Genomic DNA, 17,792 nt, shown 5'->3' with positions numbered 1-17,792 from the left:
ATATATATATATATATATATATATATATATATATGTATATATGTATATATTTTGATTAGTAGTCCCTAATCTAATCTAACTCGAGGTTTCTGCGAAAATTCTCCACAATCCCCATAGTCTCTTGCCGGCTCTTAGATATTAGCGAGCTTCAACTCGTCCATTTATACGTTCGATTTCAATCATTTTATGAATGAAAATTGCTTTTGTTACTCGAAACAGTGTATGATAGATTTGCAGAAAGCTTTATTCAACTAATAATACGTCACTTAAGTTTCATAATGGAGAATATTAACACGAAATGTCGAGACTCTCGAAAACGTATTCGGCAACTCTTAAATCAGTTTTCTCTGAAACATTTCGTAATTTCGTTTCCACTGTTCCTCTTATAAATAGGTAAACAAAACACATGATTAACATGACTTTTGATTCAACTAGATTTAGCATCCCCTATTCGAATACTCGGACATTGACACGGTTAGCTATAGATAAGAAAATGTTTTATTTACACAGAAAAAAATTTCAATTTGTATAACAGAATGAGGATCAGACGAGAAATTTCGAGGACTCGAGAAACAATATCTCTGTTATCACTGTACACGTCTGAATATTCAATTGCATTAATACTTAGAGGTAGAGATAATTGAGAAACTCTGACTGTGTACGAAAATCTTACTATAGAAGAAATCCTTCTGTACTAAAATCGAGTTTTCTTCTAGACTTGAACAATACAGAATCAGTAACACGAATCGAGTCTTCTTTTCTGTTTAAGAATATATAACACTTAATTAGAATCATTTGTTTGATCATATTGTCCAGTCCATCGAAGAAAAACACTTTGGCGAGGTGCAAGATGCAATAAGTGGACTTGTAGAAGTCGCAGCAGCTCTGCAAAAATGAGCAATATTTCGTTACTACCACCAGTATGGCGACTACCCGTAGGCCAGGTTTTGCTCTGTGATTTCGCCTCGGCGGTCGCTTCTTCGAAAATACAGTTACTCCGACCGTCGATCTAGCGTCGATCCGTTACGTAACACTCCGTAGAAACGCTCGTGTCGGCTCGACTCGGCTCGGCTCGGCGCGCGTTACGTGCGGTTTCCGTAAATTGCTATGTGCGAACCCGACCGTCCCGCGTCGCGCTCGACGTACATACTCGTCGACGTAGTGGCGGGCTCGGAGGTATCCTCACGACGCATCTCGCGAAAAGGGCGCCCCTCGCACAAGCTAGCACGCCGCGCCGCGGGGGAAAGCGACCGCGGAAAAATAGCCACACGAAAACCGCACGTGGCCGAGGAAAGCGGCGGAGAAAACGACGTTTCGTGCACGTGCGAATTATGCATCGGGCGTGATTACCATGCGAAAAAGTACGAGAGAAAAATCAGAGATGCGCGAGGATGTTCCGCCGAAGGGATCGCGCTGGATCACGTGAACGTGTACGTTCGCGGGGCAAATGGCAATTAGTTAAATTAAATAATACGTGGGGCAATTATTTGGAAAGTTCACACCGGTGTGTGGACGTATGTATGTGTGTTTGTAGCAGTTTTAAGGGATATTGACATGAGCAGATTTTAATCGCAGTTCAGCGGAGGGATTGCTCCGAGGATCATATATATAAGCGAGGGAGTAATCATTACAATTGAACAATACTCCATTGCACGGCGAAAAATACTAATATAGATTACCATACTTAGAAATTCGTATTTTACGAATTTTTTTATTATAACTGTTGTCTCATAATTTGTATGGAAAATTATGTTAAACGTATGTCGTGCGGATGATTTATTTACCTATTTGCGAGACAGAAGGGGAGCGAAGTTATATTGGAAGATAATCTGTATCTTTTTACAACAGTAAAAAGTGTTAGTAACTACTGCTTACAAATAATCGTACCTGTACTTGCGTCAAGTTGCAAATAGTTAAAGTTAAGAGCTATACTTATCTTAAAACATAAACAGACCTATACGTATAGCTATATTTAGCTAAAAAGATGAAGCTATAAGATACGTTTGTATTGTTATTTGAAGCTTCTTAAGCTGGTTGCCTATATTTTTGATTGAAATTGATTGACTTGATGCGCAAGTAAAACCATGAAAACATTAGTAAAGATTTTAATTGAAAATGTACGGTAAAATTATATTGCGAAAGATATGGCAGACGAAAAGTGCCGCTTATCGATAATTTGGATTTAGGTCACCGTGGCAAGAGAGTAAGTCGCCTTGTGGCTCATTACTGCATAATGAATTAAAATTACTGGTTGCGGCGACAAGACATAAACACAAAGAGTCCTTTAAAGGCAAGAATTATTGTAATTATAACAATTTATTGTTACAGGGAGTGACCAGTGGCGCAGAATGGCTTATATTTGACGGATCAATGGCGCTATCTAACGATAACTTCTCAAAATATATACCTCGTATGGTTTATCTGGCGACATCTTGGGTTCCAACGTGACACTCTCGACTGTAGTTATGTGCAGTTATGTGAAGTTTTTCCTAACGTTGATATATTTTATGTTAGTAAAAAAAAGAAAATATTTTAATATTCTAAACAGTAAATAATTGTTTCGTGTTAATTGTATTCATATCCTAATTGCAATTATTATGACGTAGTTTATTTCTTTAATAAAGTACTAATTAGAAAAATTAAATTATTATTGAGATTTTGATAAAAAATATTAAATATTTAAAAAATGGATGTTTAAAATTGAAGAACTGTTATTATACAAGCAGTAAAATGAGAGATGATAAAATAAAAAATAATATTTTCTTTTTGAGAAAATATATAATAATATAATAATAAGAATATTATTATTATTATTACTATTTAATATTCAAAAATATTTTTTTCAAGAAATTTTGATTGACCCAAAGGTGTGATTCTTATGGTATCAAGAATCGCTAGGAAATTTATCGACGGCGGATGCAAGGAACATTTACCTCGCGCGAGTCGACATTAGGTCGACTCCTCCTCATTCGGATCCAGTCCACCCACGTTCGTATCGTCACGTGCTGAAAATGATCACGTGGCCTGTGAAGGTTCTGCCTCCTCATTATCATAACCGCTTCTACCTCATACGGAGCCTAAGCTGCCTCTAATAAGGAGCGGCATTCGTAATCGTGACAACCGGAGGGGGCCACGCGTTCGTTTTCATGCAAAATCGCTACGCCATTGCTTGCTCGCTTTCCACTTTCCTATTTATCTATACCTGTCGTTACGTCGCCCGTCAGCATCTCGTATACATTAAACGACGCCTCGCGGTACTACGTGCCGCGTCTCGGACGGCGCCGTTTATCGGACGATGCGGAATTGCACGTTTACGTCTTGTATGCAACCGACGATCTTCTCGCTTTCCTTTACCGAGCGTTATATATATTAGTGGTGTCAGTGGAGTACGAGTTAATACTCGGATACCCAAGTATTTGGAGTACTTCCCGGTTACTTTGTTTATTACCTGAGTACTCGAATATCGTGTTTAATGCAAATAATATTTCAGGGAAACAAGAGACTAAGACTTGTATATGTATAGTCGTTATTTTTAAAACTCAAATAAAATACTCAGATTTTAATTTAGATTTAGATGCGAGTCTTTCAGCTAAATCGCGATTATAAATGTAATTTCGCGTTATATGATTCAAATGAAATACTCAAAGTTGATTTTAAATTCAAATTTAAATATCCCACATAGGACAAATTTCAAGTACACTGAGAAAAATAATTGAAAAAAAATATTTGAAAATTTATTCGTAAGATAAAGTTTATTTCTATGAGATAGAGTTTACTTCTCCGAATAAACTTTATCTTCCACAAATAAATTTTCAAGTTTTTTTTCTCAGCGTGACAATTATTAATAGTGATCTAAATCAACTCATATAAAAATAAATAACAGATTGAAAATCAGTATTACATGTAACTTTTGACTCCAGGCATTCGTTTGCATCAGATACTCGAATACGCGGGTAATTTACAATCAAATAATACAATCGAAAAGGAGAAATAACGAATATCGCAGAAAAAACGCACGGCGAAACTTCAATATTCATACATTTAAATATACCAAAGATCTCTATCACACTTGAGAGATCGTGCGGGCATGTAGTTTTCATCTTTAGAAAGCTGCATACATTTGGAAAAATGCGATCGGGTTTCACGCAAGTGTTGTTCGACGTCGTGAGCGATAAGGGTAGCCTTGCCTTTCCAAGTGTTTAACTTTGACGATATCAACGTCCATCTCACACCAGTCTGCTCTCGTGACTTCCCGACCGTTACACACGGTTGATAATTGCCGATTACATCGATCCTCGGTCGTTACACGCACGTTTTCGGTAATGCCATCGTGAAGTGTTATTTGTCACATGACGACCGATGCGAAGAAGAGGGCCCCGCATCTGCAATTTTAACGAACAACTGCCGTGCGAGACGCCTTGCAGCGAAAAGCTAGTCCTTCATAAGTATCGGTTCGATTGCATGAGCAATTTTCCGTAAGTTACGGAAAATTACAGGTGCCCGTACAAACATAGTATCAGATTAATTAAACAAAACATACAGTGCTCGGTAGAAAATTATTTTCTCTGCAATTGTTGCAGTCTGCTTCCATTTCAGTCCATAATTTCGATGTCTGGATATGAGTATGTATTATTGTATCACTGTCATAGACAATTTTTCCTCTTACTTTTCTCTTTTGGAGCAAATATTCGTCTCATTTTGTTATTTTCTTCTAGACTGTTTTTAAGCTCCGTTAGTTCTTTTGCTATGTAACAACGCGATAGTGTCAATAAAGAATAGTTGAGAATTTTATTCCGTCGAAGAATATGGATCGATAACATTGCCGGAAACAGTATTCGCTGAAATTCATAGATGGCATACGATCTTGATTGTTATTAAATATTCAAATGTGAATAAAATCGAAAGTGTCAATTGCATTCGGAAGTATGTTTTCTCACCCGTAATAACGTGTAATCAGAATGAACAAAAATCAACACTATTATGAGATTAACTACCTTGATTATGAAAGATTAATTGATGAAAATAGGGGGAAAAATTATAAATACAAAAATAAAAAAATGTGGAAAAAAGGAATTAGTCAAATTTTTTAAATTTTATTATTATCAGATAAATATCCACACACACATATATTGAAGAAGACAGTCAATAAAATTATTATAATATGATGTATATTACGAATCTATACTCTAAATTGTTATTTCTACGAGAATCTTGAATATTTATCAACATATTGTACAATATTTCTGAGAAAAATAAATTATGACAACGCAGAACATTGATCGTTTACTGATAAGAATTATACAGATTCAACTTGAAGAAGTTAGAGGAGGATGAAAGTGAAATCACACTTCTATTATATATTTATTATACACTTCAGTTGTATGTATTTATTATTCTTGGTTATAACCCGTCACCATAGCTGCGATGGCCGTATAATGTTCTGTATTTGACGTTCCCAAAGTCATGAAAGATTCTTGTGTTCATGCTAGTTGGTTTGCGTAATCACTGGTCTAGGTCCAGTTCTCTTCTTTCTGTGCCACACCTCGTTATCGATGCTTGAATCAATTAAGTAATTATTCGCTACGATATACATGAAGAAACATTTTATATATTTTAGGAATTTTGTAATATTTTTTAAAATTTATATGAAGATTAAAATATCGAGTATCATCGAATATCTACAGCGCTTGACAAAGAGGCAAAAAGTTTAAAAGTAAATTTTATAAGCTATTATTAAGAATATATATTAAGAATCACAAAGCCCAAGAGGCATATTACTTACACAGCAGTACATAAGTATTTCACCAAGTTGTAATTTTCATTATATATTTTTAGTATATCAACTTAATAAAGTACTTTTTTATGTACAGAATTATTAACTAATTCTAACTAATTATGAGATGAGTATTCTTCTACTTAAAGTAACTGAGGTTAACTTTACACATCACAATGCATAAAAATAGCAACTTTCGATATACCAAATCTCAATGTCACTTCTCAGTAAATCTAGAACTCTACGAGTGTGCTGTTTCACTTACTCATCAGTGTCGTCTCTGGCATATAAAGATAATGTTCGCCATAATTCCTTAGGACCCTCTATGGCAAGAGGGAAGTTCTGCCAAGACCATGAGTCTTGTGCTACTAATAAAAACAGTATGTTGAAGGATTATGCGGAGAGAATAATTTCTTTATATATGAAAAAATATATCAATTAATCTAACCTTTCGTAGAATAATCGATTCGTCTTTTCGTCAAATCAGAATAAGTTTCCTGCTCATTTTGCGATGGTAGAGGATCGTTTGACTTGAAATATGTACAATAAGCATTACGTAATCTCATTGAGTAAAAGTTGATATAAATAAGTATATAAAGCAAAAATTATTTTATAACAGTTACATAAATTCTAATTATCAGATACCTGACTATATATATTTCTGCCAATTCGTGGTATGTGCTTCTCGGCTTTGTAAAAGAAATCTTCAAATTTGCCGCTTCGTCCTACTCGAGGTACCGTTGGTATCTTCGCGATCTTCAGAAAAAACGCTGGTACCTCTTCCGCTTTTGCGATATTTTGATAGATCAACAATGTGATCACTCCAACGAGAAAAGCTAGATATATATTGCCCAAAATATAACATTAAGCGTCTTAAAATTTAGATTTAGAGGTAAAATTGACTTTTTGCGTTGAGATTTAACTAACGAGCTCGTAAAACGAACGGGTCTACCTAAATTCACTCGAAAAGAACGAAAGCATATCTCGGTGTGTAATTCGATTAATATGTACTTTACATAATCTCGCAGAGTTCTCTTAAGAGTTTCGTTATTACAAAATAATAAGATCAAGTCAATCAAGTTTTTGATTAGCTACATGCGCACATTCGGCTCGCGAGAGCGCAACATTCAGAAGACATTATCCCAACGCAAGGAGCTAATCTTTTAATTAATACTCAAGTGAACACAAACACACATTCTCTAGGTAGATTTATTACGAAAACACAAAACAGGATAATGATATATTCAGCTTACCATTAAAGAAAACACCTCCGATCTGCCCAGTATGACTCCTTTTCGGCATCATCTCGAGAAAATCGTAGCACCTGCAACGAATGAAACACAATTGAATCTTCGAGAGTGACTCTTTTCCGGGCAGCACATAATCGATTACGCGCCTCAAACACGAGCGTAAGAGTTACTACTGCGTATGAGAAACTGCCAACCGCGACGTAGCATTCTCGATCGCGGCCGACCCGTGAGTGACTGCCGAAGATTCTGACGACTCCCGCAGGAAGGATGCGCGTCTCGGACGGGCGTTCAGGGAACACTGAGCGATTTTTCGCGTACGGCTTCTTCCATTACCGCGAAGAGTGGACAAAGAGTGCTTCGAGAATTGTGGGCGAAGGAGAATCGACGTGCAGTTTGCACGTCGGGAAACCCCATCGCATTTGAATTCTGCCAGTTGTTTGTACACTCGCGTTCTCCCCCGCGCGGAACACGCGCGAGTATATTCAACCAGGAGCTTGCGCACGAATAAAATGCATTCTGTAGACTAGATACGTTGTAGGACGTCGTAGGACGTAAAGGAGATGTTTGGTGTATTGCGATGTATCAGGGTATGACGCAAATAAAAATAAATAAAGGATTTCCGAAAGAACCAACGTGCGCGATCGAGAATTTGGAGCGAAAAATCGGGACTTCGGCGTAGCTGTAAATTTAATCTTATTGACAAAATTGTGATTTTTGAAATTATCGTTTGATGACAGTTTTAATCTATGTAATATTCTACAACTTATATTTATGCTCTGAGATTCTAAAAGCATTATTTGTAAATAAATTAATAAATAATTAATATATTTAAAATAAGTTAATTAATAGTAAATTAATATATTTAAAATAAGTTATCATTTTGATGCAAACTATTATTATGATTACGTAAAATAATGCAATCTCGGTGTATTAGTTACAAATCGCAGATAGAAATTATTTTTCAAATACGGTCGCTACTTTCCTTAAAATATCGTAGAAAGCAGATATTCTATTCAAATATGAGAATGACATTTACTTTTCTTCCTCAAAACCGTAGAAAATATTGGTTATTCTAATTCGATATCGTAGAGATGTGAGAAACTATTGAGAAGTGCACTTTTTTTTAAGTATAAAAAAAATACATGAAAATTCTGATTATAATGTATCAGATTAGTGATTAGTGTATAGATAATATGTCGCTTACCTAAAGTTCACTTGGACGTAATGAGTTTAACGTGACAAGGCATCCCATATTTATATCCAAAATTGAAGACGAATTAAATATTTAACTCGTGTGCGCCTTGTGAATTAACGCAGACACCCCTATAGTATGGAGAATAAATTGCTCGATCGATTCTTATCAGTGGGAGAATTTTTGTCCTTTGTCCGTGTGAGTGTCGTCTGACAATTTCTTATTACTACACGAAAGAATATTTGATTCTGCATTTTTCGCATGTAATACGTTTTTAAGATATATCACTGAATTCGTTTTGCCATTAAATGCAACTATCGCTACTATATCTGGAAATCAAATTTAATAATTTTCAATGCAAAAACACTTTTCCAGGAAATGCAAATTTTATTGTAGTTAAATTTTTGTAAGCAAAAGGCATCGATATATAAATACGAAATGTTTCACACAATTGCCTATAAATTAGATGAATCAGATATGCGTCAATACTTTTGCAGTTGATCCACATGTGAATTTTTTCTCGGGTCGGAACAATAGATTGTAACCCTTATCCTGGTAAGTGAATAGAGAGAACGTGCTTTCCATGTTAAATCGTTTTCGATCTATATTTCAGAATGTCGACGTTTGACAGGATCCCAATGAACTCGTAAAATTGATAAATTATGCCAAATTTAACATGGCGTTGAGTTAACAGAGACTGATCATGTTACATTATCCCTAATATCTAATTTTGACAGGCGATTATTTTGTATTATAATTATTGAGAAATAATTGCGATATTATTGTCCAATATGCAAACATAAAGTTATATTGGATAGAATCCGTTGCTAATACATGTTTAATCAAAATGATATGATGAAAACATTAAAAGTAGAAAATGATTTAAACAATACTAATTAGCTCCTCAAATCATGATATTTTATTCGTGACACTTGTAATAAACATAGCTAATCACGAAAGCTTAAACTATCGTAATTTTACAATATCGTTTTGATAAATATAAATTTATGATTAAGTATGTAACATAATGCAACAACAAGTACTGGCAGGAGACAATGTAACGAACTTTCAAGCGCACGTTTAGGGGTCTTTACAGGAGCTCGGTTGATTACATCGTTTCATGAGTTGATCAGTCGGTGAAGTCGTGTAAAACATCTGGGTCAGCATTTTATCTTCAGTTGGAATCTTGTCGAAGTAGCCAAGCAGTGCACGTTTCGCTGGCAACCTCACAAATAGTTGACAGAGAGCGGCTGGTAACATCGTAATCTGAAGATATTGCGTTAAACAATTAATTTTTTATTATCCAGCAATGAAAATACTGAACAACAAATAATCGCATAACTAATTCATTCAAAAGAGAGGATTTCATAAACTTTAATGATATTCAAACTAGAAAATATATTCTAAAAATGTGCTATAAAATATTAGGTAAATGTTATTTTTCAATATTTTTCAAAGAATTAGGTAACATATAAAAGGAAAAGAATTAAAAGTAAAGAATAAATCCAACACACAAGAAGTTTTTATCAAATAATATAATGTATAAATGCTCAGTCGGTATTTTTATGTAGGTGTATCTAACAGATGGAGTTAAGTTTACGATCAAGTACAGTTGCAAGCAATATAACCAGTGTTTGCTTTTACCTAGATAAAGATATATAGATAATCACCCAAATAAAAATGTTGGTGTCATTTTATCTTCATCTAGATAATAAAACAATACGATCTTCATCCGCATCTTGGATGGAAAAAAGTGTTATTTTATTAATTAAGATGGTGTTTAGATACTTTTATTACTGCAAATGTGTAAAATATTGAAATATATAATTGTTTACGTAGTACGTAAATATTGCCGTTATTATACATTTGCGTTAGTATCAGATTGCATTGAGATTGAAATTGCATTGGTATTCGTCTATAATCAGAATAAACCGACAACAAATTTATATTCTTTGCACAAATTGTCTATCGAATAGTACATGTAAAAAATTGTTTTTACATAATAAAGACTTATAAATAAGAGTATATATTTAATGTACACTTGTTATATATTTTTTTATATTCTTTTTATAAATTTGTAATCTTTTTCATAACTGTTTTTATATATATTTGGCTTTAAAAATAATATTATCTAAGAGTTATCTAGATGAATCGGCATATATATAATTTTATTTTTTATCTAGATATATTCGAAACGAAATAATCCTCACCTTCACAAATGAATTAAAAAGTTTTCATCTTATAATTATCTAAGCTAATTCTTATCATATAGATAATTCTTATCTAAACTTATCTTATCATAATCTAGCATAGATTAGCTTAAGAATATAAATGTTTAAGACAGTTCTATATTAATTAGTACTTACCGGTCACAGTGTTGGATCGTTTGCCAAATATACTACCATTGAAGGGTGGTTTTCTAAAGGCAGCATCTACGCTGAGAGCGAGGATTACCATAATAACGGCAAGGGCAAGGGCGAGACGAGTAGAAACCATATTGACGATTTCTTTGTTCCCACCTAAAATAATAAAAACTTTATTCGTTGATAATTGCGATTTTTTACGAACGTGATTACATTCCGTTTATTGTGGAATTAATTACTAATATTTCGTGAATACTTTATTGGAAATAATTGATAAGAAATGTTAAAAAGAATTGTGATAAATCTGTTTCTGCACGGAAAAGCTTACTTGCGAACGAACGAGCGAAACACTGCCTGATTCTTAGATGATCGTCGGTCACCGAATGTTACAAACGGAGTAAAAGCTGCGAGCTTTTATACCGGAGGAAACGGTCAGAAGACAAATGTCTCTATCAAACGCAGTCGACCTACATTATTTGCAAGTGAACTCATCAATGAGTTTGCCCAACGAGATATTGATTCGTTATGAAATATCAAAATTCGTAATATCCGACAGTGACTAACAAGTAGGCGAAAAGCCCGCAGAAAGTTTACGGAATTATGAAGTTATTAAAATAAAAAAATATTTGTTATGACACACCTTATGGCTGAATATAGCCAATTTACATTCTTCTATAGAACTAAGAGATTTAAAAGTCACAATTTATTATAATTATAAATAGAATATACATGATGCTTTTACCTGAAAGAGTGAGCTGTATCCGAGAGATGGTTGGAACTCGACTGATACCTCTTCGACGTTGAATCCGCTTTTATAGAGGGATGCTTGCGCTGTGGGATATGAAGTGTGATATTGCAAAGTAAAAAGCAGACAATAAGCTATCTGAGAGTGTAATGAAATTGAGGGCTTCCTGATTGCCTTTTACTTCAGGGAAATAAAAACTGCATCGATCGCCTCAAATAGACAATATGTTGAAATTCGTATCAGAACTGATTACGGCATAATGTAAATAAAATTACTGTTTAATATTTATTTAAAACTATGTCTTTTTGAAAATTTTATTAAAAAATTGATATATATATATTAATTCAAATTTTACTATGTTGTTATAAAAAACAGAATTCAAAGAAAGCTTAATCGTTACATTAATTTTTGCAACACATAACGATATTATTCTATAAATTCTATAAATTACAAATAATTGTACACAAAAATATTTATTAGACAATTTGATTTTATACAGAAAATATAAAAGTACAAGATTAACAGCGAAATTATCTATTGATCGTTGTAATAAAATTATAAAAAAAAATTATTAGTTGCGAAAGTCAACTAGCAAATAACTATTTCTTGATTGTCAATCGTTCAATAATCAACAAATGATAACATTCAGCTACAGTTGATATATGCTTTTTAGGTATACATTATCATCAGTTGATAAAACATATTACTGTACTTTCAGCAAATGATACATCTTCTATTTTAATATTTTGTTTCGAGATAAATAGAGATATTACTGTTATCATCAAAGAAGTGTAGTAGTGTCTTATCTTACGACAAATATATATATATATATTCTTATCTCATTATTCATAACATATTGATTTTTTTATAAAGCAGGACATGTATTAAAAGGAATATCTTGTAATAATACTAAATAGTAAGAAATATAATTAAAATCTCTTCAGCATTTTTATTCCAACAATCATTGTTTATATTACTGTATGACAAAGCACAAGTGTATTAAACCTTCGCATTATATATATATACACAATTTACAGTTACAGCATAAGTATAAATATAATTAGGAGATTAAATGTAGCTACACTGTTTACACGAATAAATATATTGAAGAACTTTGCAAGTATTTTGATTATTTTTTATTTGTCAAACTTTTAAGATAATAAAATCTAACTTATGTTATTATATAGCTATTTATGTTTGCGACTATTACAAATCGTGTGTTTAGTAAATACATAAATATAAAAAAACTGATATACCGAGTGGTTTTTCATCTTTCTTATATATATATTATTTTAAAAGACTTATATAAATATTTACAGATTATATTGCAATTACATCTACTGCCCAGATAACGGATTATTATAACCGATTCTTGATAATGCTCTCGATAATCGTTCGATCCTATATATTTATCATATATTCTTGTATATATACGTTTCCTTTTCTCTCTTGATACTGGATCTATTATATATAAAGTATATTACAGTTGTAACATTTTTCTCAGGCACTCAACAAGTAACTCTTTGTTTAATCACTGTTATGTTAAAAAGATCTAAATTAATGAAAAGAGGAAAAATGTGGGTGTGTGTCTGCCGATCGATAATCGAGAGCATGATAAGATCGAAAATGCATCGCATAGGCATACTAGATCTACGTCTTATTGTCGCGTCACAACTTTTTTTGTTTTTAATCGATAGCAATCGATAACAAACGCACCGACTGCTCGTCGTATGATCGATATCACTTCCTGCGATCGATAGCTCTTCGATCGGAAGCAATCAATGACGATCGATGACGTGTTGGCCGACCTTCGTGCCAGGACTTATCGTATTAAACAACAAGTAACTATCTGTGTTTGATCACTCTATTTATCGTTTATGTAATGTCGCGTAAAGCGGTCACTACCGCCAAAGTAACAAATCGGCTACAAAATGGAAGACTTGGATTTTGTCTTGTCGCTTATTTATTTAACTCTATTGTCGTGTAAAAGCTATCGGTCGCTAGGTAAATTACATTCAACGCATGAATGCACATTACATATCATGCGTGCATACAAATAGAATTTATTGCATAATACACATATCACACATCGATGTCCTGTTCACACGTCGCAATTCCTTCGATCAGAGTCTTATTCAACCAACGTATAGACAAAATAATCAATTTGCTTTAATAAGAAAATGCAATTGTGCATAATCAATAAATTTGTACGGAATAACTCTTTATTACGCCATAGTTTGTTATGTAATTATTTAATGAAACACACGTATTTCTGAAAGAGACAAAGATATATATGTAAAATACGAAGTCTACAAAGAAACTTTTGTTAAAATCGTTTCTTTTTGGTATGTATTTTTTGCTGCGTTAATTACATTCAATGCAATGCGATTATTATTGTTAAAAGATACAAGTAAAATGTATTTTATTATGTGCAGATTACGATTTCGTTGCATGCTCGCATTTCTCACCTCAAAATACATGTTATCTGAGATGCTCAAGCTCTGTCAAAGTTGATAAGATAAGAATAACGATAGGAATTTACTGCAAGATAAAAGTTTCCTTAAACGAGGCAAAGTATAACACGAGTCGTGTGAACCGGACCTTGTGTAGAATTCTTAAGCCTAAAGCAGTTACATCAATGTTACACATATTAAGGAAAATATCTTATGAATTCTATTACAAACATTAACTTAACGTTCCGCGATTTTGTTTGATGTATTTTAACATGTCGGACGTTAGCAAAAGATTCTATAGAACTTTTCATATTTTATATTTTCATACTATAAAGTAAATATATTCAAGAGATTTATCTAAAATTAATTGTACGCAAGTGATAATACAAAGACATATATAAAAATTAGAAAAGTACAAATCCCCTTTTTTTTATAACGAAGAAAACAATCTAGGTCGTAATTCGACGTTTGTTGTCAAAGATCAAGATACACATAGCGCGAAGTGTGTTAAGACTGCCGAATAATAATTTATTGAACTGTCTCGCTCAGAGGAAATACTAATACTACGTATTAAGATAATGAACTGCTGAGAGAGAGAAATTGTGACAGTTGAAATAATCAAAATCGAAAAATATCATACATGCTCCAGTTTATAGCGTCCCTCGTTTATAATTCTCTCTAATTACGTTTGAAGTCGCTTAACCTAAACGGACCATCGGACCGATTAACCTACAAGATATGTAAATTCAAGCCCTCCCATGCGAACTCCTCCCCGTTACCTCTTCCTCGACGTGTTCCCTCACGGTGTGAGGTGAGAGTCACGGTATGATGTCACAATTGCATGCGTTACCGCCAAGGCCGATGTTGCACTGATGCATGCACCATTTCTCCCAGTCGACGTCATCATCCCCCACGAAGGAGTCTGACCCCGCGTTGCTGTCCGTTTGCTCACCCTGCAGGAGTATCGTGCCGTGACCGTTGTTACCCGTCGGAGGCTGCTCGACGTCGTGTTGCTTTGACTTCTCGTTTTCTGCATCGTGTGCCAGACGACTTCCAGATTCGTAATCGTCGACAATTAGGTCGTGCCCTTCAGCATCAACGTCTTCGCGGAGCAGTGCCGCGTGGAGCGCGGATATCACGATTTCTCCGAAGGAAAGGGAGACGACGTCTTCTGCCAGTTCGTCCACCAACGAAGGGATCCTCGCGTTGGTGCGCATAACGTGCGTCGACGGGCAATGACATCCTCGGCGGGTACCGAGGAACGATCTCAGAGCGAAACAGCTAACCCGGGCGGAGGACGGCTGCTGATGATCGCATAGCTTCAGACAGCGGCTGACGATAATCCGCGCCAGGTCCAGGACGGAGCCGGACTGGGCTCCCCGGAGCTCGCAGACTCCCTCGGGAGACGATCTAGCCCTGGGGTGGCAAAGCAAAACGCATGCGTCGTTGACGAAAGGCAAAGGGATGCTCGTGGCGCAACCCACCAATACAAACAGGAACACCCACCGGAGCGGAGGCGTCATCTGAAAGTGATGGCTAATCAATACCTGAAGTGGATGTGGAACTTCAAGTTCCGATGCCAGCCGCGCCGGGAGGGGCGCACGTACGGCCAAGAAGGAATTTCTGGAGTTCGACCGCTCCCGAGTATATGCGAGGGTGTCGAAGCGGGATTTGGTAGCCGCTGTGTGAGATGAACGAGGATAGGAACAGTCTCATTGTGGGATTCTAGATGATGTAATTAACGCTTACGCTGATAGACGTCACGCATATTGATGAACATTGGGCTTTAGTGTTGAATTGTTTGTGGATTTCGTATTTATCTCAAAAGCGACTGAAGTATATGTGTTCTGTCAAAGCATGCTCTTTAAAGTACAATCAGTGTATTCTTCATTGAAATGTTACATTTATAACTGATGCTTCAGTTGCAAATAGGACATTACAATCAGTAAATCTTGCTGAAAGGATCAATTAACAGCGACTATTCTCATTATTGATGCACTTTGCAAACGCAAAACATTGTGTCATTGCATGCAAGATGTATGAAAGCCATTATTTCTATCTTTATAAATGTTGGATTTAGTATAACGTATATCGATAATATACTTAACGTATAACGATAATATACTTAGCTATATTACAGATATTGTATGTACGGTGAAATCTTACTTTCACTCAAAATTTAAAAAAATAAGACGAAGCAGTAAAGTGAGAGCGTTTACGTTGAAAACAATGAATTTTTGTCACTTTCTCCACTTTTTACGAATGTCACAATGAAAAACGACACAGATCAAATAACTAACTCACCTTTAAATACAATATTTACAGTAATAATATGTGCCAAGTCACTTTGATTCAATCGTGCAAAATAAAACGAGAGACTTGCAGCTTTACGATGCGCGTTGCTGACTGGACTGCTCAATCGTCGACAATTCCTATCATATTAAAGTTCTATCAATCGGTACAGTCCAGTTACATACAAATCATGTCTTGAGATTGCGATATATGTGATAACATCTCTAAACAATCTATATATCTCTGCTAATTCATAAGAAATTAAAACTCAATGGGCTGTGTGTGTGTGTATGTGTATGTATGTGTAAGAATATTAATATTTACACGTCATATTTATTTCACTATCCGCAATGTATCCACAATGCATTTATAATTTTACAAGAACAAATAATGAAATAACATTAAATGAAAATACTTCTGACATAGTCAGAAATTTAGAAATTTGAAAATTTTTTTCAAATTTTCGAATAGTATTATTAATTTTGCAATACGTAAGATAAAATATATTGCGCAATTAGATAAAATAATTAGCCTTTCATCTTCGCTGAAACGATCATAGTTCGATTGATTGTTTTAGAAAATACTAAATTTTAAAGAAAGATTAGATACAAAAGATTATAACGTAATAGGTAAGTGCTTGTAAACTGATTAAAAGAAGAAATTCGAGAGCAACGCACTAGAGTGATCAATGAACTAGTTAAACTAATTATATTCAACCTTCGCTCAATCATTATCTTTTGTCTACCAAACTTTTGATTCTTCCCTGCTGCAGTAACGCTTTTGAAGATAATATTTACCTAAATAAAATTAAGTTATTTATTATAGATAAACGTATAAATATTTTCTTAAAGTAGTGAAAACTTCTCACAAAGAAATAATGATAAGGAATGCTCATTCAACTGCACGGGCAAAGTGCACATTAGATTATCGATAAGATGTGGCGACGCAATGTCGTAAACATTTACTCATTATTTATTGAATCAATGGAGTAGCGATACCTACACAAATCTACACACATAAAGTTGATACACACAAATCTACAAACATAAAGTTGATATAATCGCTAGAAAGTAGGTGGCACATTTATATTCAAATCTTACATGCCAATCACAAATCTGATAAAACATTGAATGAATATACATTATTTATTTAAAAAATTGTAAATCATATTCTACTCCTACTTAAGATTAATGTAAATAATATATAAGTCAATATAAATATAAATTATCTGTAAAAAACGTGGTTTACAATATTATCGTTTAGATATCTCTCCATTTGCAGAATGGTTGGAGAAAATTACAGAAGATTCAAAGAATTCGATAGCAATTAATCACAATAAATACTTTACTTTTAACTTGAATAAAGGCTGATATTTAATAAAGCCTGATTGAATAAAGCCTGATAATTAAAAAAATAACTCATAGTCACCAAATGAATAAGCGGAACGTATTTTCCAAAGCTTGATAAAAATGTTTATCAAAACCTTCTTATTTTTCTGCAACAGGCAAGGTACTTTGTATGTATCACAGATAAAAAAGAAAGGAACATCAGCAACAAAAAGTACCGCGGTGAGCAATAAAATACCCTATGTTTTTAACAACGTCATATATTTAAATAGCAAATCTATTTCCGAACGCTGCACGGGATGTCAGTTTAATTTAAAGTTTCCCGAAAGATTCGTGATGAAGAACAGGAAGTTTGTCAGTTTCTTCGTGACGAAGCTA

General features: G+C 34.1%; 3 protein-coding genes across 5 annotated transcripts; all 3 read right to left on the bottom strand.

Moving 5' to 3' along the window:
- Window positions 1–5,073: 5,073 nt before the first annotated feature.
- Window positions 5,074–8,238, bottom strand: LOC116849411. Of its 2 annotated transcripts, none has more exons than XM_032826544.1 (6): window positions 8,228–8,238; window positions 7,027–7,097; window positions 6,419–6,609; window positions 6,222–6,303; window positions 6,039–6,141; window positions 5,074–5,555 (listed from the first exon to the last, which is right to left on the bottom strand). In XM_032826544.1, the coding sequence occupies exons 2-6, from the start codon at window positions 7,076–7,078 to the stop codon at window positions 5,486–5,488; spliced, it is 498 nt and encodes a 165-aa protein (XP_032682435.1). In that variant the 5' UTR covers window positions 7,079–7,097; window positions 8,228–8,238; the 3' UTR covers window positions 5,074–5,485. The 2 variants fall into 2 exon arrangements, with proteins under 2 accessions (XP_032682435.1, XP_032682436.1); XM_032826545.1 differs by lacking the exon at window positions 8,228–8,238 and adding an exon at window positions 7,170–7,309.
- An 863-nt stretch (window positions 8,239–9,101) lies between these two features.
- Window positions 9,102–11,356, bottom strand: LOC116849408 (SIFamide-related peptide). 2 transcript variants are annotated; one of them, XM_032826542.1, is made up of 4 exons: window positions 11,321–11,356; window positions 10,907–11,045; window positions 10,582–10,734; window positions 9,102–9,481 (listed from the first exon to the last, which is right to left on the bottom strand). In XM_032826542.1, exons 3-4 carry the CDS (start codon window positions 10,709–10,711, stop codon window positions 9,390–9,392), a joined length of 222 nt encoding a protein of 73 aa, XP_032682433.1. In that variant the 5' UTR covers window positions 10,712–10,734; window positions 10,907–11,045; window positions 11,321–11,356; the 3' UTR covers window positions 9,102–9,389. The 2 variants fall into 2 exon arrangements, with proteins under 2 accessions (XP_032682433.1, XP_032682432.1); XM_032826541.1 differs by lacking the exon at window positions 10,907–11,045 and having other exon boundaries at window positions 9,103–9,481; window positions 11,321–11,351.
- Window positions 11,357–12,444: 1,088 nt separating this feature from the next.
- LOC116849423 lies at window positions 12,445–16,193 on the bottom strand. The gene is made up of 2 exons (XM_032826560.1): window positions 16,081–16,193; window positions 12,445–15,299 (listed from the first exon to the last, which is right to left on the bottom strand). Exon 2 carries the CDS (start codon window positions 15,297–15,299, stop codon window positions 14,595–14,597), a length of 705 nt encoding a protein of 234 aa, XP_032682451.1. The 5' UTR covers window positions 16,081–16,193; the 3' UTR covers window positions 12,445–14,594.
- Between the last annotated feature and the right edge of the window lie 1,599 nt (window positions 16,194–17,792).

The sequence above is a fragment of the Odontomachus brunneus genome, unplaced genomic scaffold, assembly GCF_010583005.1.
Source record: "Odontomachus brunneus isolate Ranch 3 - 2012 unplaced genomic scaffold, Obru_v1 Obru_scaffold_115, whole genome shotgun sequence".
NCBI classification, from domain to species: domain Eukaryota; kingdom Metazoa; phylum Arthropoda; class Insecta; order Hymenoptera; family Formicidae; genus Odontomachus; species Odontomachus brunneus.
This window is presented reverse-complemented; position numbering and strand designations above follow the sequence as displayed.